The sequence below is a fragment of the Mycteria americana genome, chromosome 4, assembly GCF_035582795.1.
Source record: "Mycteria americana isolate JAX WOST 10 ecotype Jacksonville Zoo and Gardens chromosome 4, USCA_MyAme_1.0, whole genome shotgun sequence".
NCBI lineage: Eukaryota > Metazoa > Chordata > Aves > Ciconiiformes > Ciconiidae > Mycteria > Mycteria americana.
In genome coordinates this window covers 10,092,793-10,118,086 of record NC_134368.1, presented here as the reverse complement: position 1 = coordinate 10,118,086, position 25,294 = coordinate 10,092,793, and the positions used below count along the sequence as shown (strand labels likewise).

Genomic DNA, 25,294 nt, shown 5'->3' with positions numbered 1-25,294 from the left:
GCGAGTATTTTCTCTACAGTTTCTGTAATACAAACTGCTTGAAGCTGTTTGTCTATGGATATTTTACTAAATCCTACCAACTACATTTCTGAATCCACCTGCAAAACAGCATGCATACTTCACGCTCATGCTGCCAGTCTTTGGCTGATTGGTTTTAATAGTGTAGATGACTTGGGGAACGGTTTAATGGATTGTATGAATACACTTCTAGTACATACATTTCATTTATTGTATGTCAATTGAGAAGAATTACAGTTCCAAATATGCAGAGCTAAGACTATGATTAATAAGTATCAAAAAGATACATCCTTCACTGCCTGTTTAACTCTACTGGGGATGAAGCTATTTGCATCACAGAGAAATAGCACTTAAACAGCCTGAAAACTAATTTGAGCTTAAAGGGGCTCTGCTCAGAAAACTGTCCAGTTCTAGATCAAACAGAGGATTAGGAAACTTGCTTCAATATAAAAGCTATGGCAACATGACAATATTGAGTTACATAATGTAACTAATGTAGTACACTTACATAAAGTCTGTAGAAGAAAATACAGAACACACTGGCATTTTACTTTGCCTCTAATAGAAGGTTACAATTCTAAAACTTTGTTGGTAAATACATTAAAAACCACAATAATATCTCGACGTCCCCAAATCAGACGTTCGTATTACAATAAATGAATTTGCAATGCACACATGAACAGGTTTCACAGAGGCCAAAACTGTAACTTGTCTAGAGCACCAACGTTAGAGAATTCGCCTTCGATTTTTGTTTTTAAACAAGATTCACACCTGAAAATTTCTGTAATTAAATGGCTGTGTGCAAACACCACTTTTTTTTTACCTCATTCTCAGTTAAGGAAGCTGAAGGAGATGAACTCTTGCTAAAAGCAAGAGTTGAAGATTCTGCTGCTGAAGCCCGATTTCGCTTCTTCAGAGGTTTACATGCATCAGACAGATTTTTCGTTGCTGTAAAATAATTTTGGTTTACAAAGTGAAGTTTGGAACTTTAAAACGTTATCTCCCTGAAGCCATTTAAAATATTCCTTCAGATAAAGGAAGGAATGATTTAGGTAGGTCTTCTGGGCACCTACGTAGGGCTGAGAGAACACGAAGTAAGTTTCTGAAACCACGTGTTTTGGCTTGATTTTAAAAATAAAGAGGTTTCTATTAATCAAATATGTACTACAAATGGCTAAGAAATGTTTTCCCAATTTTTTTTTGGCTCATTTCTATTAAAATCAAAATATCTTGTGATTTACGACCTCTTTAAAGCAGAGGTAACAGTTATCTCCTCAGATAAACATTAGAAGGCCTACATGATCTCATCACAATCTGAGTACCACTAACACTTCGTTAAGAGAAAGGTTATATACAGGAGCCAGGTACCAGACATTATCTATGGCACGTCACCACTTCTACATTGCGCAGAACTTGCTGAAGCTTACTAGTCTTTGGCATATCATTATAATACCTAAAGAGACATTGCTCTTACAGAAGTTACCTTAAACTTGAGCATCATTAACAAGTCTGACTTTTGGATTTTGGTCCAAAGTTATTTAGAATTCCCTCTCGCGCTCCACACTGCCTCCCATCAAGCATCATTTAAAAGGACTAAAATCACATAGTAACTGATTATGTTGATGGTCACTGCACTTGTTTTATTGGGCTAATGCACAATGACAAATTGGAGCAGTAGGATTTGTATCACTGCTCGCCAAGATCACAGGGCAATAGCTTTAATTTGGTGCCATCAAATGGTGAACTTGTGAACTGCTGCTCTAAATCAGCAATGCACAATTTCAGTCAAGTATAATGTTGCAAAATGGTGGTAGTGAAGGAAGAGGGCACACTCCCCCCCCCATCTGTGGCATAGTGGCTGTAACTGGTTATTGCGTCAGCAAAATTTAGCCGGCTGCCTCAGACAACCTGTTTAGTTTAAAATTATTTAATTGAAAAAGTTACATTAAAACTTATTCTGACCACATTACCTGACTGGTTCTTTTGTGAAGAGGAGGTTTCTGTGACCTTAGAAGAGTTTGTTTTTGCTGTTTTGTCATTGCTTGTCTCCCTCTGTCACAAAAAAAAATATGAAAAAATAAAAAAACTCCTAATTTATGAGTGGTTGGATAAAACTGGCAATTACTTCTGGATTTATGTTATTAAAAAGAAAGTGTCTTTACAAATATCTGAATGGTAATGTAGTTAAGCTAGCCCCATTTAAGTGATTTTTAAAACTCATTTACAGCACAGGGTACAAACCCGTAAACAAATGAGAAAAATTAAAGAACACAGTATTCCAGCATCCCACTTATCCATCCCAAACTCAGCATATCAAAAAGGGGAGCTTCTAAATGAACACGAAACATGTAAATTATCCTTACTATTCTTCGTCTAAACTGGTCAAATTAAAACCTTTAATTATTAAAGGTAAACTGCAGAATTAGTATATAAATTTGAGAATAAACCCTGTGCAGAATTTCAAGTCTCAAGGAGGCTTGCTTTCAACTCCACAACTTATAGCAGTGCCATTTTTTAAATTACTATGGTTAAGATTGTTTCAGCATTTCCAAAATACAAACACTATTTTCAAGGGAGCATAAACAACACATAAATTTGCTCCAGGTTGAGAATTTTTCATTAAAAGTTTAGGCCGAAAACTGGGGAAGTTTTTGTCAAAACTTTGTCAAAATTAGACACTGTTCCTTACACATGCCACTATTCTTTTTTCTTTTTGTAAGTTACAGATTCATTCAAGTAACAAGTCACTAAAATTTTAGCCAAGAATGCTTAACCCTGACAAATGCTCACCTGATCAATAAGAATAATTCTACCGAACAGAAGGTTCTACATACTTTTTCATATTCTTCATCTGACATTCAGTTTTACAAAAGATGTGCAGGTGAACACCTCAAAGGCCAGATAACTAGTTTCCTTTGTAAAAATAAATATGAATGGCTACTGTACTACAGATGTGCTATACCGTGCTTTTACTGACTTCTAAGTAGACTGAGATGCCATAACACTAATGCCACCGGAGGCTCCCAGTATCAGTTTTGTAAGATTACTGTTACACTTCTGTGTAAAAATGAAAGAAAATGTACAGTATAGTTCACTCTTAAATTTAAAGCATGCTTTACAGAACCCCCATTTCGTTAATGTGCATTTTACATACATCATGAAAGCACCGATGAACGAATTAGTTTTTCAAAACTTCCATATGGGTACTTATGACTTAGTTACTTTGATCGAAAACATTCACATTTCATAAATAAGAATTAAGAACAAAAAGGAGAGGATAATGCATAACTATCATGCAAGAAGTGAAACATCATGAAAAGAAGTCATTAAAGCTCCTCCTATCCAAAATTACTGTAACAAAACCCTGCAGGTAAACTGGGAATAGCAGAAGGAAGGTGTATGGTTAGTGTTTGCTTTTTTGAATCATTACATAGACATTTTCACTGTCATTCACTACATGTTTTACTAAGCAGCAGCACATACAGCTAGAAGTACCCTGGGCTGGTGAAGGCAGGAAAAAGACTAAGAGACAATTCATAAAAGAAACCACAAAGCAATTGTTCTATGATATCTGACCCTTCTGTGTACAGAAGCACAAACACTGCTATATGCATTTAGAGTTTCCAAATTACCTAATATTTACACACATCAGACTCCTTGTAACTAGTTCTGATAAATGGATCAGATAGAGGACAACACTTCTCAAATGCACCTTATTAAGTCAGAGTTACTAGTGGTATGTATCTTATGGGAATCATTCATCTCATTTATTTATTTTCCTGTTAATATTCACATCTGCATCACAGCATCAAAGATACCACAACCTCCTCTGCATGAGCTATACTGCAACCACCTTTCACTCTACTTGTGATAATGTGGGCTAACTGTAGTGTACGAATGCTGGTGGGACAGTAAAGAAGTAACTTTACGGACAGTCAAAACAAGGACTTCATAGCAGAAATTACAGTAAGTAAACTTAATTATTCCATGGATTTAGTGTATTATAGTGAACTCAAATCAATTAGACAAGTTTAAAAAGGGTCCAAAAACTTCTCCTAGAATATAAGCCGAATATTCAACAACTAACCCGTTAGAGCAAGAAGTGTAAAACCCAGTTTTGGCCCTTCTTTCTGCAAAGATAACAACATTTCTCCAAGAACTATCTTTGTCCCTTGCTGATAAGCTCATTAAGCCTGGCTATCTGAAATTATATTTATTTTTTTATATTGAACTCTAAAAAAGTTGTCTGAATATCCACAGTATCAACAGAGGTACTAAAATAATCAGCCTACCAAACAAACTGGCAACTACAAATGTGATCTCCATAGTTCATTTAAAATATAAATCCACCACCTTTCCGTATATTAGGTTGTTTCATTTAATCGCTGTACCATTAAAGTCCTGAGGTGAGGTCTGTGATACTCCCACTACAGTATGATACTGTAATAACATATCTGAAAACACTTGTGAGCTAAGCTTTCCACACAAGTAAAACCCATGAAGTTCACTGGTCTACATGCATGACTAAATAAACCTATGCTTAAGTCTACAAGACTTGGGCTGTATCCATATACATAGTTTTAGTGACCTATGTAAGGAAAACTCTCATGCTCACAAGCAACCTAAACTGAAAAGAAGCCCATGATTTGTGCGATAAATATACTATAATATTTACTGCAGTTTCCTAACTTAAGAAATGGGTCAGCATGCCACTCTAAAATGTTCTATAGGCTTCCAGTTCTTGAAAAGTAGTTTTTCTGTTTTGCTTTACTTGCTTTCCTCTCTCCCCCCACTTTTGTCTATATTGACTAAACATATTTTTTTTACATTCTTGTATACGTCTCTGAACTCCAATTCAGGAGGAAAGAAAAAGAACTACAAAGCATGACAACACGGAAAGGTCATGCCTCTGCACATTCCTTCAGGAAACAGATTTTCTCAGCATACATTTTCACCACAGTTTAAGTAGCAAGTGCAACTTGTCGTACCTCCATCCTCAAAACAAAAAAAAAAAACCCCAAAACCCCACAGCAATAAGCTCACATGTATCTCTGAATATTTACAACAGTTTGGTTTGATATACAGACATTACTTTTTTAATCCTGGAAATGGAAATGCTGACAAACTTAACTACAGCAATGTGATTGGTGCTGCTATAAATCAACCCAAACAAACCAACGACATAATTACCTTCCGATTATTCTGTTTATCCATCCTGAGTCTTTTCCTAGGTGCTTCCTGAACTTCAAAATCTTCTGTAGGTTCCTTTGTCCTCTTTTTTTGGTTTCTTTTATTTCCATGTAAGTTACCTTGGGATGGGGGATGGGGGAAACTTACATGAAAAATAATCTAAAACCCACTTTCAAATTATTTTGAACTGATCTAGTTATTTAAGTAACTTTTCTTTCAGTCATTATTTTTAAAACATGGTTAAACATTAACACAGTTTGATGACCTCTTAATGCTTAAGGTCTGGTTTCTGGTGCTGAAGACTAACTCTAGAACACATCCAAATCAACTGCTTCATACTCAAGTTATTTTAGAAAGATGAGTCTACTTGTATAAGCACTAGTTTAAGATCTGAATATTACTGCCCAACATTTGTTTCATATTGTCAGACTGCACATGATTGATCCATACAGCTTTTAACTCTCCTGCCACTTTGTAACAGTGTCTTATCACTGAAATGAATTTTTAAGTCTCCTCCTTAAGTCTCCTTTAAGTTCTCCAAATGATACAGATGAAGATACTGGCGACATCTATTAAGGGGCCTCTGGAAAAGACGAGATATCACCAACCATACAGATTAATTCTCTCTTTCTGCTATGGCAGTTCCAGACTCTCTCTAACAAGCTTACTTATATTTTACAGGAGACCCTAAGATCCCCTTCCTTTGTGAACCAAAATCCTAAGAACAGAATCATGTTGGTCATTTTAAACCAACAGACTTATTCATGTATTTAGACGATCGTTCACTGTAAAGTTCAAGCAGCTGCTAAATTACAAAAGGTCAGTGACTACTAACCTACACACCCCTTCCACAGGTTCAGCTATTGTTTGCACTCGCTCTACCTCAAAAAGATAGATGAAGGCTTAGGAAGTGGTCTGTTTCATCAGGATGAAATGACAACATTATTACGCTCTCCAGCATTCTCTAGTTTATGAAGCTACAGCGTATTATTAGCATGAAGATTGCAAGCTCCAGGGGCACAAATACATTAACTGAAAATTTCCCTACAGCTACAAGCATTCTATTCCAGTGGGAACAAATAGCTGTAAATATTAAAAATATAGCAACTTGAAAATATGGCTAATTTTCAAATTAATGTTCTTATCTCAACAATCTAGGACATATTCTATTATCAAACTCTGAATCCACAAAGCAGACTGAAATGGCTCCAGGAGAACCTGCTACTTACAAAAAGCCAGCAACAGAAATCCCACAATATTCTTCCAAGTTTAAGATAAGAGGATTTGGGTAGGGGAACGATTGAACTGACATGTTTTCATCTGTAGATAACTATAAATGTACACAATATATGTACTAGAAACACCTGGTACAGGTACAATTTCAATTACATTTCTTGCAATATGACACTGAGGAAGGTGAACAAAATTCAGCACTACAGTGTTTAGATATTTAATTTGGGATCCATTAAAATTCTAACGTCAAGGAAGACAACATCTGAGATAAAATAAAGAGATTATGATACGTGGGCGATTACATTAAAAAATACACTCAATAGCTACTTATAATGATGAACTATTTGCACACAACACAAATTTCAATTACTTCTGGATCTTGATCTCCTTTTAGGTGAGTCTTGAAACACTTTACGTTTGGCCTCTCCAATATTCTTCAATGATGAACCTTGAGAGATACAGAATGTGTTTTTTTTTTAAACTGATATCCAAATATTTGACACTTAAAATTTAAAGTTAAAAACTTTTCAATTTTCCACAAAATGATGTTATTTCACACACACACAGATAGTTAACAAAACTGACTGCCATTTTTATACAAGTTTTTCCAAGTCTCACAAACTTTCAAACACTCCCTCTCATTCTTGTCATTGCCCAAAGCAGCACCTGTTGGCTTCTAATACTTCCATAATAAGTCTTCTTACAGTGCTGTAAAGCTATTTAAATTTGAAAAATGATAGCTAGTTAAATTTTTTAAAGTTCATGCAAATGCCAAACTATCTTCCTCCTCCTTTCTCAAATAAGTGACTCCAAAACCCCTCAAATATTTTGCAAAATAATTGAGACTGTCTATCAAAACCAAACGCTAGACAACAGCAACAAAAAATAAAAGGAGAAAAAAAAAAGTATTTGTAATCTTGTACAATGCCCTAAAAACTTTGAGTAGCACAATAAAATGCCAAACAGATGAAAGTTTCAGAATAGTTTGGAATACTTCTTCCTGAGTTGATGACGATATGAGGTAATATACTTTAGGTATATATGAAGAAAAGCTGTAGCACTGATTAAACTTTTAAATCATTTCCTAACTATTCTATAAAAAAACCACTCAAATTTTACTATTAGTAACACTTCGTCTTCCCTTCCCACCATCCACTCGTAACAGGCAGTGGATGCAATGGCAGCTGCTTATGGGCAGAAGAAGAATGAGAAATCAGCAATCTCTAAACAGTAGAAGGTTTACATATAACAACTTTTCAGAACAATGAGCAAGAAATGTAGACTTCATGGGTTGCGTTTATTGTAACCATTGGCATTCCTTTGCTATTGGCACAAACACCAAGAATTAAAACTGGAAAACAGTGAAAGCTGTTTTCCCTACAGGTTTCAAATATGTGCTTAGTTTAACACCACTATGTATATCAAATTTAGTTAGAGTACACTAGCACAGTTTTACGTTTACCAGAGTCTTCTTCAGATTTGGGAGAGGTCACTATGGCAAACTTTGTGTTATAGCGAGCTTTCTGTTTTTCACTAAGCATGTTCCACTGCGATTCGAGCAATTCTTCAATCTCCTCACTTGAAGCATCTGGATGTTCAGCAACCACCTATACATGCAGAAATAGGGTTGTATTAAAAAAGGTGACTGTTGAAAAGAAAGGTGTACATACTTCTGTTGCTTTGGAAAACTGGATACAAACAAGTTATCTAACATTTCTGCTGTAGACAGAACTAGAACAAAACCTTCTGTATCCAGTTTTTCTTTGAATAACCACTTCTCCCTCTCTGTATCTCTATAAAAAGAAATCTATTAGTGTATTCAGAAGTATTAAGAACCATTTTGGAAGTATCTATTTGCCTTTTAACATTCAAAAAATGGAGTAAGTATAAATCTTGTCTTGTGGTCATTCAAAAAAATTTGTATTATTTCTCGATGAAGTTTAAATCTATACCACAAAAGACAGACAAGCAATATTGGAATATATGCTTGCCTACAAAGACATCCATCAATTCATAGGAGAACTCATTAAACATAGAACTCATTACACCTATCTTAGCAGGGAGATTTACACAAGCTAGCATCTGATGCAACATTTTCCTATATTAATTCATCATTTTATACGATGGATATGAATATTAGGAACTCAAAAAGCTGTTAATCTTTTCTTAATAATATGACCATGACACATAATAGCCATCAACATGGGATTTAAGAGAGTTTCTAGAAGTTTATTCAACACAAACAGAAAATCCAGTATTAAAAACAAAGAAAAAATCCTCCCAAACTCCTTCAGTATTCCCGTACTTCTACTTAAGGAAAACCAGATTTGATTAATCATAGAAGTCAGAAAGCTCTAAGATTGTATGATCTCAGAAATGAAACAGTACCTTTAAAAACAACCCCTCTCATTTCATTACCCAGCATTCTCCAAAATCCTATTACTGGAGTGAGGCAACCAATACCCCAAAATCATAGAGCAAAATAAAAACTAGGCCAACAAAGCCAAGCATTCAAACAGTAACACCATTCAACAGAACAGAAATACAAATTTTCCTTGATAAGTGGAAATTATTAAATCTAATTTCTTAGAACTTAGCGTCTTAAAATTGCATTTCCTGTTGTCAAACAAGATACAAGTGTGACTGAAGATTCTCCAGGGGTTAGAATAGTTGTAGTACCTTCCTCCCATTTAGATTATTCAGTGTCTAGTAGGGAAATTCATGCTGTAATTTCTCCCCTAGTAGAGTACTAAGAGCTCTCTTCCTTCTATCTGGCATAACCCATCTGCATAAAGCTTGGAGAATACAACTACCTTTGGAGGCCTCTACTCAAAGTTTGATTAAGATCCAACAATGTCAAAAAAGTTGAGACGGGATAATGTAGACAGACCCAGAAGATACCCCTCCCACAAATCTCACTTATTTAGGAAAAGAAATTAGCATCAATGTTGACCGTTGCCGCTAAGTATATAGTTCATTGTGCTCAACTAGGGCACAGAGTTATTTAATTCTCTAAGAAATAACTAGCTTTGTTCACACAAATGAAATACAGTTTAATATCACCTCCAATCCCACCAAAATACGAATAAAACCAACTTTCAACTGACTAGGAGCACTGTGAAATGACAAGCAAAAGACACTCATGGTTCTTAACAGTTACGGGATTCTTGCAAATAAGGCCTCCAAGGAAAATGCCCAGCAGTCTTCTCCAAAGTCTTCATACTGTAATACTCAATCCCGGCTCAATTATTATACTTAATTATTATACTCAATTATTTTTTAATTTACCTCAAAACAGATTCAAGGCCCAAATCAATGAATTAATATAAACAGTATAGCTGTCTGCCTGTCACTGAACTATACTTTTACCTCAAGTTAGACTCTCCCTTCTAATGATTACTATGGTTGTATTTCACAGATGAAGCGCATAAGAATGCCAATAGTACAAAATATATCTTTACTCCTTTGGTAACAGCACAAAATACTTAATGCGTCACTACAACCACGAAAGTGCTCCAAGCTTTCAATGCCTCCCTCAGGAAAGCATGCCTCTTAAATCATCAAAAACATTTTCCAGCAGTTCATCCAGTCTTCAAGCAGCCATCATTCATTTCTAAAAATTTCAACTATTCCTCACCCTCCTATCCCCAGAAGAAGTAACACAAAAAATAGTAATTAATAAAACCAAACCGATCTATGAATCCTACTACCATACAAAGCCAGACTCCAAGCAAGACACAGCAGAAACGGCTCTACTTTTAAGAGAGCTCATGATTATTGGAGGCCCCAAAAGAGAAGTCTACAGTCATTCCTTTCCATTCACTTTCATCCCTTCCCAAGTGTGGGGGCCAGAGAGCCTCTTCTGGATTCATAGTTTTCCTTTCTTCTAAGTTTCTACATGCAAATACTAAAGTAGCCATACACTAAACTCTCAGATGCCACCAATACAAGTAGCTCAAAAACAGGTCTGTTTTTTGGCCAACATTATCACTCCTTCTAAAGCACGAGAACACCTACAACAGCAACAAAACAAACTCTTGGATGGAAAGCAAACCATGCAAGTTGAACCACATAAGCCTAGGGGCTTATGAAGCCCCTAGAAGGGGAAACTCCAAATACAAGTTTGGATACAATCTCCACCTTCCACTGAAGACACAAACCTGCCATTTTAAAAGCAACATGACAGGCTGGAAGTGTTAACTAAACTCAGGTAACTTAGGTTCTGTGCAAGTGTCCTGGTTTTGGCTGGGATAGAGTTAATTTTCTTCCTAGTAGCTGGTATAGTGCTGTGGTTTGGATTTAATATGAGAATAATGTTGATAACACACTGATGTTTTAGTTGTTGCTAAGCAGTGCTTACACTAGTCGAGGACTTTTCAGCTTCCCATGCTCTGCCAGGTGCACAAGAAGCTGGGAGGGGGGGGCACAGCCAAACTGGCCAAAGGGCTATTCCATACAATATGATGTCATGCTCAGTATAGAAACTGGGGGGAGTTGGCCAGCGGTCAGCGATCACTGCTCGGGGACCGTGTGGGCATCGGTCGGTGGGTGGTGAGCAGTTGCATCACTTGTTGGCTTTTTTTTTGTCGTTTTTCTTTTTTTTGGTCCCTGCTCAGTTAGAGGGACTGTTATCTGCAGTTACCTAGTATCTGCAGTTTTCGTAACCTAGTTCTGTTTTACAGACAGAAGTGCTTCTGTACCTATTAGAATGAATCACACAATCAGGTGGATTTGGGTTTTCATGACTGATCTTATTAAAAGTATTCTAGACAGAAATGGTAGGATGTACTCTAAATTATGTAGTATTTTGAAACTTACTTCCTTCTACTTAAAACTCTGTGCAACATTAGCCACTATCACCAGTGTGATTTTTCAAGTTTATGCAAGTTTTTCAGTTTCCCGAAATGACACTGAAGACAAAGCACATCCTCAATGTCAAATACTGTAATAGTCTTCATATTTTCCATCTATTAATTTGAGAATTACAGTATAACCATAGTAGGGAATGAAACTTGAGAACTGGCACAGAAAATAGAAATATAACATCAGAGACTCAGCATGTCTCTTCTGTGGTAAGATATGTTTGGCTAAGAGTCCATAAAACGAGTCATAATAATCTCATTTCTTCCAGAGAAGTAATTTCGTGTCCCTCAATATTGCACAAGACTTCTTGATACCTACGTTAAAGGCCAAGGAAATTCCCCCTTGCCACTATCCAAGACACAAGGTTACTTATAAAAGAACTGGAAATGGAACTCAGGTCTCTCAAATGTGAGACAGATGATTTACCCATACAGCTTTTCATAATGAGTATGTCAAAATCTGTATTTAATAGTCTGGCTAAAAAACCCTTTCCTTTCTGGAGCCAGCAACCTGAACTGCCAATGCCTTTCTCAATTTAACCAAAGCCACTAAAAGGTATATGTAACGCTGTGTCCATTGTCATTCTCAATATTAGCTTAAGTTGCGATGATCTAAAAAGATCCTAAGTTGAACCACAACTAACTGACTTCCATATAACAGAATCTGTCTTTCAATTTTTCTTTATAAAGTTCTTCTCTATTAATGTTTTCTAACACAAATATCCTATAACGAAGTCAGCCATTCAGTAGCTAAAGGGTGTGACAAAGTCACCATTAACTTTCTGGTCCTTCTGTGGGTATTATGGAATAGTACAACTACAAGAAAATATGAGAACTCATCATGCTTCTTTCAGTGCATGGAATTGTACTGCAAATGGAGAAGAGGGTTGTAAGGAAGAAAAATGATAGTAATGATTTTAAAGTAATGAGCTGGAACAGCAGTACTGCTTTTATGCTTCTAACAGTCTTCCTAAGAAATGTCGATATTAAGGTATTTATTTATTCTACCTTGTCTTGGAATGTAATCCTCTAAAGAGGACCCAGTTTCTGTCCCAGCAGATTGCACGCTGACAGTGATTTTCACAGGCTTTGGTAACTAGCTTCTTTTGAAGCTCAGCAAAAGATACTGGGTAGGTAAATGGAGTTTTTGAGTAGTTCAAAGACAAGAGAGCACACCGAAGGAACTGAGCCACATCTTCAGAAAGAACATACAAGCTAACTGCAAGTAGATTGCCATAAACAGCATAACCTTTGTTATATTTGCCTGAGCATATGTATGCATATCTACTGTGTTTTACATACATTACAAAATTATGGCTAATACAAAGGATTATTAGATTATGTAGGAAGATACTAACATGACTTATGCTTAAAGTACAATGGCATTATCACTATCTTGTTTATATTGCTTATCTACATTCCCTTCTGTCTCTGTTCCTGTCTAGACTAAGATTTCGTGCAGGCATACCTCGTCAAGCCCAAAGTATTATGGATTCTACAATAACAACTAGTTTTTGTCAACTAATGTAAAGAAGTTTCTTTAAGTACAGAAATGAGAAGAGGCAATCAACAACAATAACAGCTAAAAGAGACTAACCTCATCTCTGTGCTTCTGACAAAAGACCAAAAACTGAGATACTGCATCGCCCTTTCTGCTTCGCGGAGTAGATGCTGGAGTTTTCTTTCTATTGAGAGGGGAGCCTATCCCTCTTTTGGATTCTGCCTGTTCAGATGACTTTTGAGGAGTAGTATTCTTAGTCCCCAACTGACTGCTTTCTTGTGTATCATCAGTGGCAGACAATTTTGATGTCCTTCTCCTCCTCTTGTTAGGAATGCCAGACTCCTTTATTGATTTCAGATTTTGAGTGGTTTCTTCATTTGAGTAAGATGACTCATCTATCTCCTCTAATGGTTCCACAGCAATGCCAACTTCCTTTGCCACTCGAGGATTAAGATGAGGTCTGTCCCTAACATAGATGAAGGTGTACTTGGCCTTCCGTTCTTCCACTGTCATGCCTACTGCTTCACTTGCTTGCTTAACACCCATCTCCCACTGTGGCCGCAGCTTCCCTGAAACAGGCTTTAACATCTGCAAGATAAGACGACAGCGTGAGAAATTTGCCCACTTTTGATTTCTAAATGCCAACATTAACACAAAACAATTCCAAGAGACTAAGTGTAACGTATAATTATAATTCAGACGTTCAAATGGAATTGTATTTGATAGTACTGATACCATGCATGAATCAATGACAAAGCAGAAGAGTACTGATTTTTAGTAAGTAACGAACAGTGGTAAATCATCCCATTCTTTGCATCTGTAAGTGAAATATAAGACTACAAGCCTCTGTAAAACAAGCTGTCTTTAAAGCTTTCTAGAATAGATACTTCTATCTGTACATACCTGTAACAGTAAAATACAAAGCTGCAAATCTTGTCTGACTTGGAAGCCTCTTACCTTTATTTTCTCTGCTTTAGTGAGGGCTTGTTTTGCACTTTCCTGGCATAATTGTTCAAACTGGTCTTTTTCTTTGAACGGCACAAGGCTCTTCTCAAATATCCAGGCTCGCTCTGGGGCATCTCCAAAAAACTGAACATGATATTGACGAAAACTCTTTTTCTGTCCTGAAAATTAAAAATGAATGTATTTAAGATACCACTTAGGTTGTTATCCGCACTTTCAGACTTGAAGCCTTTTGTAAGTTGCTATAGTTACCATGACAAAAGCACAGTACAATTGGTTAACCTTTCAAAAACCCAGTTAACCGGCTTGAAAGTCTCTGAGCTACAATCTATGAAGTTTGACACAAAAGCCCAATAGTTTAATTCCAAACAAGAATATGCTTTGCTAAATTAACTTAAGGTTACAATCATCTGTCAGTGCTTTCTATGTATATTAACTTACACATAGGCCTGGATGTTTCTGAAAATGCTTCATTTGAAAAAGTTCCCTAAGCTTGGATAGCCTGTGTACTCAGCCTCATCTCTGATTCACCTAAACTTTATCTTTTAATATTCTTGAACAGAAACACATACTTCAGCTTGTTTTAACACTTGCAATCACAACTTCATCTTAACCAAGCTTTTAAGGAATCAAAGCAAGAAATGAAAAGGATTTGGGCGGTGGAAGGGAGAGCAGGAAGATAAGAGAACAATCCGGAAACCTAGACAAGAAACATCCATTCTTCTAAGACTGTAAAGAGGAATACTGTCTCACTGTAGTAACATACAGGCATACAACTTTCCCCTTCTAGGGATCTCAGCTATTCTACAGTGAAGGGGGAAGGCAACACCTTCAAAATTCATCAAAGAGTTCACAGTTAACAATTAACTTCTAAAAGGCAGAGGTAAGAGAATCAGACTTAAGACATCCTCTAGCACCTCCTTCATTAAAACTCACAGATTTGTTGTCTAAGTGTTCAAATTAGGTTCTCATTTAAAAATAGAAAAGGTTGTAACTGTGATGACCTAAATTTTTGTGTTTGTAAATTCAATCCTGCTAGAAAAGGATCAGTTACCTCCCCCCCCGCCCCGCAGTATCTATGGTTCTTCAAGGCATCATCACATCAGTATGCCTAACATATAGTCTGGGAGGAAGAGGAAATCAGGTAAGGATGTCTACCCAGTAAGAACAAATAACAGCCACAGTTCTCTGTTACAGATGTCTTCAAACAAGGTCTAGATTTTGCCAAGTTATTCATACACTGCATGTCTTCTACCTTAATCAGCAAATGCATCTAGTTGATTGCTTCATGCACTATTATAACTGGAGTTTCTAGACTTAGAAAGAACTTTCTTTTTGTAATTAATCAGCCAATAGTTAAAGGGGCTTGATCTTGTCTCAAGATGTGGCATCTGGAACAATAATATGAAAGCAACCTAATTAATGGTATGTGCATCAGTTTTATTAACCATTACATACATATATATAAAAAAAACATACATGAGAGCTACAAGACCAATAATGACTCATTTGAGATCAGATATGAGAATCTAGAGGAATGGCATATGGAAAGGTCTTGGGACTGTATGCATCACACATCCAATCCAGTAGTCTAATACATGTTCCAGTAATGCAGTCAGGAGCAAATCTCTCACAGGAATTATTTTGTCCTCATTAAGAAAATGTTGTTTAACTAGAGACTACTGAACTCCGATGACTTAATCTGTCTATGATGAAATAAAGGATAATTTTTGTATTTTACCAGGATATCCCAGCTGCAGACAGAGATGGATTTACAACCACCTGTAAAGATCTGCCTCTGAGCAGCCAACAGCCCAGTTCCAAGCAGACACACTCTATTCCTTTTACAATGTAATGCTGGATAGCTGTAACTGCCTAATTAAGGAGTCTAAATAACAGTGCCTACCACTAGAATCATTGAACCTATTTGTGAATCTTTAGATATCTGCTGTGGGCTGAATTTGTATCAATGCTCCTGGATAAAATAATGGAATTCATAAAGGGTTGTTATATACAAAGACATAATTTTTGGCTCTCAGTATCCTGGAACCACTAGCTACTGAAGGTTGGGAGAATGTTCTGGGGACCCACCACCATTACTTGTCTTTTTCTGTACCCTAGCATCTGTGGTTGACAACTGTCAGAGACAGGATATTGAATGAGATGGAGCTTTGGTCTGACTCAGTACGGGCCTTACATGAAAGTGTGCATCCCACAAGTTGAAAGTTACAAACTTTACTCAAGCCTAACCAGCTGCAATGATGAAATCAAGTATTAGCATCCAGAAATTCAGATTGTTTGTAAACACTGTTGATCCTAATCCTAGAAATGAGAAATACAGAGACCTAGCCGAGTATTTCTACAACTCCCAGATAAAAGAACTCTTATGTTTGGAACAGGAGACTTTTGATAGTGCCTCAATAGTAAATGGTAGGTGGAAGATAATATAAGACTGGAAATACATACTGATGGAAATATGCACATCAGCATGCATTTATCAGTTATGATGGCTGCCCAGACCTAGTCAAACCTCCTGAAGGAAAAAGCAGGCCCCAAGCCAACTTCAGACCAAATATCAGAAATTACCATCAGCCGTATTGCTTCAGTGAGATGGAAGTTAACATCTCAAACTATGTGGGCCCTTCTTTCTGTTAGTACTCCACAGGTTGCATTCAGACATATGACATCGGTTTTTGCTAGATCTATTTCTATAGTTTCTTACAAAAAGCTACCACAGATATTCTTGATAATGAAGCATAAACCTTGCTCCTTTCAAGGAGCAGAGTAATTCAGTTAGGAATGAATAAACAGCTTTATTTCTCTCAAAATCCAACTCTTTATCTCATAATAGACCTAATAATCCAAAGACTAAAACCACAGGGACTGCCTGATCAAAACTTTGAAAGAATGCTACAAGAAAAATTTGTCTGAGGAGTCTATAATAACCATTCTAGCAATTGTATGAATGCTTGAATGGGTTTTCAAAAAGCCATTTAGTTTACTACCAACATTGAATCTAGCTATAATCCTAGAGATCCTCATTCAATTTGTTCTTAAAAACCTCCTGTGAATGAGATCACACCATTTCTCCAGGCAATCCACCCCAATGCTTCACTATCTTTATCCCTTCCAAGTTCTTCTTAATATGGAGTCTAAATATGCATTGCTACTAAGCACTCTTCTTCCCAGAAAAAGAAGAGTTTATGTCTTTTCTTCTTTGCATGTAACTTAAGTTATTTAAGGCCAGTTACTGGGTTCTCCTTTAGGGCCTCTTTGTCAGATTAAACAGCCCCAGTTCTTCAGTCTGCCCATGCAGGTAGACTCCTAGATATCTGTTCACGCTGTTCTCAGAACCTTCTCTGTTTGGTCCATGTTTCTTGAAATGAGATGACCCAAACAGGATGAAATGAACAAAGTACTCCTGCTGAGGCCATGCTACCACTGGAAAAGCAAAGGATCTGCCTCATGCTTTTTATAAGCATCACTATTAATTTATGTCAGTGTGACTTTGGTCTTTCTGCAGAGAAAACTACAATGGGTTATTACGACTCTCAGATTCCTTTCTGCGAAAATGCAGCTTTCCACTCATTTCCCAGCTTGATCACGTACCACTGTAAAAATCCAATGCTTACTCCTACTGAACTGCGTTTTTTTTCAGACCACACCCCCAAGTGTCAAGATTATTCCGATTTCCAATCCTACATGTTTACAGTCCCTCCACATTGGAAATCTGTAATTCCAATGCAAATTTTAAATGTATATTCTAGTCCATTTTCCAAGTTCTCAATGCAACCCTTGAAAAATACATAAAAACAAAACCACAAAAACATTCCTTTCCCAGACTTAGAAATACATATTTCAAAGTTACTGAAACCTCTAGTGACAAGTAAATGACCTACTCTGTTCGTAACAACAGAAGCCAATACTTCTGCTTGATCTAATAAAATACATGAAAGTATTTAGAAGCATAAATATCAAAACAAAGTTATGTGCTCCTACTTTGGTTTGATATTCCTATTAACTTCTTGCTTTTCTCCTTAATCTGCATGTTTTCTGGATTCTGTTTTCAGGTTTTCTAAACTTTCAGCACAGTTTGGCATAAACATAGTAAAAAATAGTTTACAGTGCTCAGCTGGAGTTAAAACTAGTGAGGGATGCAGCAAGAAGATCTTTTGTAAATACAACAGTAGCAAAAGGAAGGCTAAGGAGTGCTCACTGAAGGAGGAGACTGAGTGACAAAGGACACAGAAAAAGCTGGGGTCCTCTATGCCTTCTCTGTCTCAGGGTTTTGTTTGTTTGTTTGTTTTTTAAACTGTAACATCTGCCCCCAAGGCTTCAGGTCCCTTAGTCTAGTGATAAAGGCTGCAAGACTGAGGCACTACCCACAGCATATTAAGAAAAAGTCAGGGAGCACTTAATCAAATTGGACATCTATGAGATTATGGCACCAGATGGGATGCCTCAGAAGGAGCTGAAGGTGTTGGCCAATGTGATTGCAAGGGTAACCTCTATACTTTTTGAAAGGTCACAACCATCAGGGGAGACACCCAATGACTGGAAAAAGGCAAACATTGCAAACATCACACCTATCTTCAAGAAAAACAAGAACAATCTGGGGAAGTACAAGGTAGACTGACTAGCATACTCTCAATGCCTACAAGATCATGGGGCAAATTCTCTTAAAAGACATGTCCAAGCACATGGAAGACAAGAAGGTGTCTGGGAATAGTCAGCACAGACTCACCAAGGGCAAATTGCACCTCATCAATCTGATTCACACAGTGCTAATACAAAAGGCAACGGACACAGGTTGAAACAATGGAAATTTCAACTAGATAAAGGGAAAAGTCTTCTTGCTATAATGGCTGCCAGTCACTGGAACAATTTGCTCAGAAAGGCTCCAAAGTCTCCACCCTTGAAGACATTAAATATTTGACTGGACGAGGCCCTGAGCAACCTGCTCTAACTTGGAAACCATGTGACTTGTAGAGGTCCTTTCCAACCTATATTACTTTATCATTCTACAACCAGCAAAAGTTTCTACATTCATTCTACAACTCCTCAAAAGTTTCAGGTATCAGAACAGAGAACAAAGCTGCAAATGAGATTAAGAAATCATACAGATTCCTACTTAAAAGTTTCATTAACACTTGGTAGTCCCTGCATATAGAATCAACTAATGTTGTCTGTAGATAACAGTATTGATTCTATGAATCACAGAAAATTTAGCTGCCTGAATTATGGATTGCTTTTAGTAAAGCATAATCATCAGAGTATTTAATTCCCATTAGCTTTCAGTAAAATTTTTAGCCCATATCACTTCTCCAAGCATCTCCATAAAAACAACGGAAAGCACCACCAGATCATTTTTTTTAATAAGACTCCACACAGTTTCATAGATCACAATTTTGGTATCTTTCGGAGAATGTTCAGAGTTAAAAAGACACAGTGGAAAAAAAGCTCTGTCTGCTATATGCTCAAGAATAGTGTTTAAGTGATTTTAACACTCCTCTTGACAACAAGGAGCTGATTCAGTTACTGATACAACTGAATAGATAAAATGAAGAACAGAATTTTCCCATAATAATGGTTATGTATACCTGGAGAAATCTGGATGTTTGTAGCATCACTGACATACCTTTTAGTTTAGTGTAGGAATGGAGAACAGGATCAGCAGAAACCATACATGGCCACCATGGAAAACCAGACACTTTTGACCACACTAGATCTCCTATATTATACTTCAACAGATGGACTTTGTCTTCTTTGATGTTACTTTGAGTTGGATCTCTCTTAGCAGGAGCCTTAAAAGATAAAAAAAGAAAAAACAAAAAAACCTATCACCATATTTCTTCAGATATGCACTAGGATTACTAAATAGCGTACAAAAATAAACAACAAACTACAGTTCATATTCTGTTTAAACATTCTTATTACATGTAAAAACACAAAGTGGTAATGGAAGGAGGGAAATAAGAAATTGTTCAGCAGAATAAAGAGCTATCATCTTTGCTAACAAACAATAATTATATTTCATGCGTAATAAAAACTTTAAGTCATAATTGTTGTTCTCTCACATCAAAAAAATCCCAAGTTCCATTTATGTTTTTGGGTTTTTTTAGTTAGAAATATTGGCAAGTAAGTTGTGGTTTGCCTTTATCTTCTCGAATAACTCCTGAGAGACCATCAGGAAGGCTTACTTTAATTTCAAACACATTAACTGAGCACTGGATGTAGATGTGGAAGAGCCAACCCCCCTCTGTATTGAATACTATTAATCAAGTTAAGCGCTATACACACAAATATGTTCTTACATAAAAAAAAAAAAAAATAAATAAATCCCAAACTAGAATAGACTGAAATACTGTCTTTATGTCTGAATAGAAACTACATAAATAACCAGTTAAAAACCCCCAAACTCTGCATCTTTCAGCTGCCTTTTTACATACTAAGAATTTGTGACATGAACCCTTCCCCACACCCTTTCGCAAGGTTTTTTTTTGTGTTCCAGTTCTAGCAGTAAAAGTTTGTGAGTGCTCAGCTGGTGCTCTAAAGCTATTTTAGCTATTGGAAAACAATTACAGAACTATTTCCTAACTACAAGGGAGTTTTGTGTTCCCCTACGATAGACACACATTTTTACTGCATCATAACAAAGTTCAGCAACACAGACATTTATTCACCAAACTAAAACCAATTTACGAAGTTAGTTACATTTTGTCTTTTTGGCTTCATCTGTTCTATTTGATATAAATAATGAATGCCTTTATGTAAGTAAGCACTAACTCTGGACGTAAGAAAGCACAGAATGTGTCTCATTACAGATATCTGTTAAAAAAAAAAAATCACATTTTTAATTTGCTTTTTCATTTTTCTAGTACTCAATTTATATGCAACATATTACATTGTTCATCTTGTGTAGTACCAGCTCAACATACAGAGGGTGGACTGGAGCTTCAGGCTTTCAGTGGATTTAATATTAGAGCTGGAGCAAAATTCTGTTTTAATTAATTAAAAGCGGTGAGAGGAAAAGAAAGAACACTGTTAAGAAACCAGAAATCTAGAATGTGGAAACAAGTATTTGGAGCATTATGTTGAATCAGAGTAGATCAGGTTACGTCGTACAGAGTTTTAAATCTAGAGAATACTACCATAACTAATTACACATTATTTTCCAAACACAAACAACAAAAATCTTTGACATGCTGCAACAGCATAGAGATTTTTTTGTAACTCAAACATAGAGGAACATCCAATCAAAAACCCTAAAGCCTAATGTACGCAGAAACCCCTTTCCTCAAAGCTTTTAAAGCTATGCCTGGTAAACACAAGTGATGCTATGTCATCTGATTGTTAGGGACAGTTACTCATCCAGTGATTCAGCTTTTCTGATTAATTCAGACTTGGTTCATGTGCCTCCAGCTAGAGCCATGTTCCCATGTCTCAAGGTTTTTGGCTCTCTAAGGATTCTGTAAGACTGTCAGAAAACCCCTCCCACTGAGCTTGCCTCAAGTCCAGCAGTCTCAATGGACCTAAAAGATTCCAAGCAGATGTGAAAAATCAAATGCTCCTTCTAGCAGTGAAATGACACGAAGAGTTATGCTTAAAAGCTAAAAATTAAGAAATACATATGCCAAGAACAGATCCAGAAAAACATTAATCCTAACACACACAAACTGACTTCAGCATTTAAACTAAGTAAGTGGGATGAAAATATTTTTCAATGAGTTAACTTTTCAGAAATGTAAAATTTACTCAGGATTCGGAATCTCTTTTTTAATTTATGAGTCCCTGTATTTTTCAGAAAGTGCAACTAAGCTGTAAAGATTTATGACTACAATCTGAGAGGGAGCTGGCTGGAATAATGAAAAGGCTCTAGCAGTGCTTATTATTGCAGCATAATCTAAAAGGAGTGGCAGTACAGGGGTGAGTATCGCATTTCAATATATCTACAAACACTTCACAAATTTTAATATGCCCAGAATTCTTTTACTATACTGGATCGTGATAAAAAACTTGAAAATGACAGGCTCTGGTAAAACCTGCAAATTTTATCTATACAACACTTGCTGTATTTGTGTTTTCTTTTATCAATAAAATGCACATACTTTAAAAGAATAGCAAAATACAGCACAGAATTCTACATACATAATTTTCTTAAGAGCTCTCATATGAAGTTATTTAAAAACCTTTAGAAAACATCACTATGAACTCACTTCCATCTTACTTTCCCACATCATTCTGGTTTAGTTTGATTTTCTCATGCTGGGAATTACTCTGATCTATTTAATAGGTATCTTGACAGTAAACAGTGAGGTGAAATTCCTGGCATGTACTTCTGAGACAAGCAGCTGTAGGACATCAACAGTCTCTTCAATACTTCCTCTCAAAAATATTTTTGCAAACCACCAGCATATCATTAAATGCTTAAGTATTTAAATTGTTTAAAAACATCAGAAAATGCTAGATACTGGAAGGCAGTCATATGCATAGATTTTACTTCAGTATCCAGGTTGGGGTTTTTTAATTATTGATGGGATGGGATGGGAGGAAGAGAGCATTTCTAAACGAATTTACCACCCAGTCCCCTGATGGTATCTGTGTTGTCATATGATGAGAGCTGGAGCTTCTTTATGAGACAATTTTTAAGACTAGGAAATCACCATTCAAGTTACAAAGTGGTATAGAAAAAAGTAATTTGGCTTGCAGGTTTTTTTCCTCCAGAAGAAAACAGGAATTGTTGTTTAAGCAAATTTTGATTCCTAACAATATGTATTCAGACAGAACAGGGCATCTGACTGTGCACCCATGGAAGATGCAGAGGCAGGACTGGAGCGCACTTTTGGTGGTCTGTGTGAATGCACCAGAAGACAGGGAATACCTCCTCCTGCAATAGCTGATCAATTCTTGCTGTGATGATACTTAAGCAAGCAAATTAAGATGGGAGACTCCTGGTTTAGAGCACAACTGTAAAGCAAGGGAAGGTCACACAAAATCAAACTATTTTAAAACACCTTGTGCCCAATTTTTGGTGCTCTGTGTCTTTTTGACAACTTTTTGTTTCTTGAAATTCTTCTCATTTCTAATTAGATCTCCTACCCATAAATGTCAACAAAGTAAAGCCTGTTGGGCTTTCTGTGCTGCAGAGGAGCACAGAACAGTCTTTGCTTGCCGTCATTGCTAAGTAAGTTTGGACTGCTCTGTGTATGCCCCATCCCGTTACCTTTTGCTGCAGTTTTGACAGAAGTAAACACATGCACATTTAGTTGCAGAATTTCCACTCCCTCTCCTTCCTTAATTATAGGCAAGCCCTGCAGCCTCTGAGATAACTACCACCTGAGTCACCTTAGCCCCAAAGTTTAAACCAGTTATGCTACACAGAAGAAGGAAACAGCTTGTGATCATATTTCTTTTCTACTTTGGGAAGGAATTCCAGGGTTTTTTTTTTTCCTCTTTCCAACACTAGACTGCAGAAAAGTTACATAAATGGGCAATCAAAGCCTGGGTGAGCAGGTGATGACTCCCACACAGACCAGTCCTAACACTGAATACACAGGCCATTTGACAGGCTCTGCACTACTCAGTATGGCACACATCACAATTCCTGACTTTCTGGATTACTATCCTAATGAAACACTTGCTCTGAAAGGCAGCTAAACAAATTTTAAGTTTATTTTGTCCAGGAGGGCATGGAGTATGGAATGGAGTAATTCCCTTATTGCAACTGAGTTTTTCTGTGAGAAATTATGCCTTGAAGAGTACCAGCATCCTCAAAAACTCATCTGGGCCAGCAGCTGCAATAGGCTGAGAAGGACCAAAAAAGACAAGAAAATTTAACATGCCTTTCCTCTTCCCTTAACATTTCACAGATTTGTTTGTCATTTCTCTCAGCACTTTCATAAGCGATGAGTGACAGGCAGATTGACAAGAATTTATGACACTGCTGTCAGCATTCTACCAGCCCAAAGAAGTGGCTTAGCCATAGAAAACATTGGTATTTAATTAACTTTGCCTACATTTGACCAAAAGAATCCAATCAGTTTCCATTTAGTTCTGGTCTGACTAATGAATATGATGAGTCAAGAACACACCATGAGTGATGGGTAATTTCAAAGCTTAAAACTATCTTAAAATGACCAAAGAAAAATGCATTTAAGGCCAGCATCTTTACTGTACTGAGAGCTTCAGGTTTGTTTGTAGACTGTTATGAACACCATGATGAGTGTTTAGTAAACAAGGGACAAAAGTAATTTTTTTTAAAAAAACACCTAGAAGGCTTACCTAAAAGGTTGTGTCAGACTGAGATAACTTTATCCCTTTTAAAGTGATCAGTGGTAGAGCTACTAATATTATCATTATCTATTTTGTGTATCTATGCACATGTGCATACACGTGCAAGGAATTATAACCCCTCAAAATTATTGCAAATTACCTTAAGCATCAAAAAGTTACTATTTCACTATACAAACTTGGAAAGCTATAGAAATAATTAAAAAAAACTTCATCTAACTGTAAACTGTCAAAAAAGGAATTAGACAAAGAACAATGTTGAGAATTGGTGAAGAATACATGACCAGAATTTAATATTGGACAAAAATAAAAGAGAACAATTAAGACAAGTGAAGACAGTAAATGCTCTCCTCTTCTGTATAACGGGGAAGTACATATTGAACACCTTGCAGATATCTGGTATCTCCCCTTCTGTTTTCATTTGCAATCCAGTTCCATCCTGTATCAAAGAACTTCCACTGGACTGCACTATAACAGAAGGCCATGCTACAAACACAGACTGCTGGAGATCTGCTTGCAGTCCAGAATAAAAACCAATCTACTAGCATTACAAAGAAACTAAAACAAAATAATCAATGTCCCTAAACAGACTATATGCAATTAAAATGTACTTTGAGTCAAAGTTAGAACACACGAACTTGGACAGTCAAACGTGTTTCTTTACTATGGAAAAGATAACATTGCTTGCTGACCAAAACCATGTATTTTTCTGGTCCTGCTATCTACTTGTGCTGTGTTTGATCCACTAATACTCCTGTTTTCTACCATGGACTTGTGTAATAAAAATAAAAGTAAAAATGTTTTGTCTTCTCTTGCCTGTCTATCAGGAAAGATAGTGAACTAAGGAAGTGGTTGTAGAACAAACTTCATTCCTTTCAGAGGTTCAGGAGAGGTGATAGGTTTGTCTGGAGAAAAAGAGAGCAACAGAACAAAAAAGATTATTTTTGTAATGTTCTTCTGTCACTTGAATTCACCAATGATTAAGGACACTATAAACAAGCAAACAAACTACGTAATAGGACAATGATTCCAAATGTTTCTTCCTTGAATAACCACCATCACAATTATGTTCTTAGGAAAGGTCTTGATTCCTGAAAAAGTCAAGAACTTCATTTGACAAAAGAAAAATCACCATTCAGTGTTCAGGCAAAGGAATGGAGGGATGCAGCTACTTTCCCAATGAGTGATGTCCTGTCATTCAGGACAGAGAAATGGCTTCTTCTCACTCTGTAACTGA

The 25,294-nt window shown here is 36.6% G+C and overlaps 1 protein-coding gene across 2 annotated transcripts in view; it reads right to left on the bottom strand.

Moving 5' to 3' along the window:
- The window catches only part of NSD2 (nuclear receptor binding SET domain protein 2), a 79,172-nt gene that overhangs the window by 28,569 nt on the left and 25,309 nt on the right, over positions 1–25,294 (bottom strand). Inside the window, exons 3-10 of one of the 2 annotated variants that reach the window (XM_075499603.1) lie at positions 19,406–19,571; positions 13,762–13,928; positions 12,901–13,392; positions 7,904–8,048; positions 6,812–6,889; positions 5,209–5,327; positions 1,989–2,070; positions 842–966 (exon numbers count right to left, since the gene is read on the bottom strand). In XM_075499603.1, the coding sequence (XP_075355718.1) occupies positions 842–966; positions 1,989–2,070; positions 5,209–5,327; positions 6,812–6,889; positions 7,904–8,048; positions 12,901–13,392; positions 13,762–13,928; positions 19,406–19,571 (1,374 nt within the window). The remainder of the gene's footprint in view (positions 1–841; positions 967–1,988; positions 2,071–5,208; positions 5,328–6,811; positions 6,890–7,903; positions 8,049–12,900; positions 13,393–13,761; positions 13,929–19,405; positions 19,572–25,294) is intronic. The other variant, XM_075499604.1, reaches the window with a different exon arrangement.